The sequence below is a fragment of the Dipodomys ordii genome, unplaced genomic scaffold (assembly GCF_000151885.1).
Source record: "Dipodomys ordii isolate 6190 unplaced genomic scaffold, Dord_2.0 Scaffold122, whole genome shotgun sequence".
In the NCBI taxonomy this organism is placed as follows: domain Eukaryota; kingdom Metazoa; phylum Chordata; class Mammalia; order Rodentia; family Heteromyidae; genus Dipodomys; species Dipodomys ordii.
In genome coordinates this window covers 1,659,640-1,661,821 of record NW_012267338.1, presented here as the reverse complement: position 1 = coordinate 1,661,821, position 2,182 = coordinate 1,659,640, and the positions used below count along the sequence as shown (strand labels likewise).

Genomic DNA, 2,182 nt, shown 5'->3' with positions numbered 1-2,182 from the left:
AGCGCTCTACCACTTGAGCCACAGAGCCACTTCCGGTTTTCTGGTGGTTTATTGGAGATAGGAGCCTCACGGTCTCTCTTGCCTGGGCTGGCTTTGAACCGCGATCCTCAGATCTCAGCCTCCTGAGTAGCTAGGATTACAGGCGTGAGCCACCAGCACCCGGCCCAGGTCAAGTCTTTAAGTGACCTGGGAACCTGTGCTTGCCCTATTGCCCAGCATTGTGAAATGATGGCTTTACTCCCATCTCCTAGTGAGAGGGCTGGAGGAGAGAGGGCTGAGTCAGTGCTTAAAGAGAGATCTGGCAGGGAGGTATGTGAAACTATTGTTTTTTTCTCTCTCTTTGGCAGAAAACAGGAGAGAACATAGTCATGTGTAGGCTCCTGAGTCACCACTGGGCTGATTTCCGTTTCCCTGCACATCTCTTGGTGTTTCTGGATGCTGGCATATTGGGGGTAAGCCCCAAGTGTGGCTGACTGGATGAACAGGTAATGAATGATTAAGAGATGACTGGATATGTGGGTAGATAGAGGATGGTTAGCTGGAGAGTGGAGGCTCCAGGCTGGCCTGCTTGAATCCCCTCATCTTTCCCACCTTTCAACTTGCTAGGTGGAAAGAGAGGAGTGGGTACCCCCACACGTCCTTTATCAGAATCCCACCTTCTCTCAACACGACATAGCTGAGGCTATTATTTGATGCAAAAAAGCCAAGTCTTCATAGTGGTAACTTAAAAAGGTCTTTCATATGCAAAAACCCTGAAAGGTCAACCAACAAACATCTCCAACCCAGTCCTCAATCCTGAGTGTCAGTGTAGTCCATGTAAACCATGACTAGCCCTTGGAGGAGCCATCATCAGCTAAAAGAGAAGTCTGGTGTTCAAGGACTAGGAAAACTAGTTTCCTGAGATCTTTGCATCTGCCTGGGAGTTTATTTACAAGTCAGAACACAGAAATCACTCCTAGGAAACGGCATTAGGCCACTGATTCACTCCTGGAAATGGAGCCCAAGAGCTGATCAGTGCTGATCAGAGCTGAGTGGACCAGAGGTACCAACCAGGGGCTCTATGGCTGCCCATCTCTAGGGCTTTAGCTACTAGTGATTATGTTGTGACTACTGCCTAGAGAGCAGGTGCAGGCAGGCAGACCTTATGCTCTTTCACTGGATCTATTCCACTAATTGTTATGTGTGTGTGTGGGGGGGGGTGGCTAGGAAACTGAACCCAGGGCTTCTACCATTCTTCCCCCTCCCTTTTTTTAATCAGTCATGGGACTTGAACTCTGGGCCTAGGCACTGTCCCTAAGCTCTTCAGCTCAAGACAAGTACTCTACCACTTGAGCCATGGCGCCACTTCTGCTTCTACCATTCTTAACCACTGAGCCACAGCCTCAGCCCTTTAACCATCTCCACTCCAATGTTTCCTTTTTCCTCTGGACACCCACATGATTCAGACACTCTCTCCTCCCCCACTCCCTCTTTAGGAAATTAGTTTACATTAATTATTTAGGGAAGTGGTGTTCATTGTCACACTTCCACATCTGTTTATAACACAGTCCAATCAATCCCACCGCCTCTACTACCCTCCCTTCCCTGCACGACTCCTTCCCCCAACAATTTCAACAGGTTTCATTGTTCTATTTTCATAGTTGTAAACAATCAACTTTGACCAAATTCATCTTCCTTGTTAGCCCATTCCCCTCCAACTAATGCCACCCCAACAGAACCTGTTTCCCTTGCCCCTCCTCCCTCCATAGTGATTCAAATAGCTTTTGTTGAGATTCTTTACGCTATTTTCATACAGACTTGCAACGTATTTCGAAAATATGTACTCACTTTTCAGGCTGTCTTATCTTTAAGAACAGCTTAAAATATTCTCACCTTGAACTGCTTCAGATTTCCTTTCACTATCAAAATTCTCAAACCAAACTCCAGGTTTGTGCCTTTCCATATAACCCTCATTCCTTCCTAGCCTCACAACAGGAAGGTAAACCTAGGAACTTCTATTCTCCACTGCCTGGCTCTACTTTCTCTCCTCTGCTTACAGAAGAAAAGCGGGACAGCACCGCACATGGGTCACACATCTCTACTTTGCCTTGCGCATTGACTCATCCTAAGCAGTAAAAAATTGCATGTGTTTATGGGTCCCTCTGGGTCCTCCTCCCTCCACCCCAAGCCTCTTGTCCACACA

General features: G+C 47.3%; 1 protein-coding gene across 1 annotated transcript in view; it reads left to right on the top strand.

Annotated features, from left to right (window-relative positions):
- Tmem154 (transmembrane protein 154) overlaps positions 1-2,182 on the top strand; it is a 67,572-nt gene that overhangs the window by 11,663 nt on the left and 53,727 nt on the right. The window contains exon 5 of the mRNA XM_013029712.1: positions 348-452. Within this exon, the coding sequence (XP_012885166.1) occupies positions 348-452 (105 nt within the window). The remainder of the gene's footprint in view (positions 1-347; positions 453-2,182) is intronic.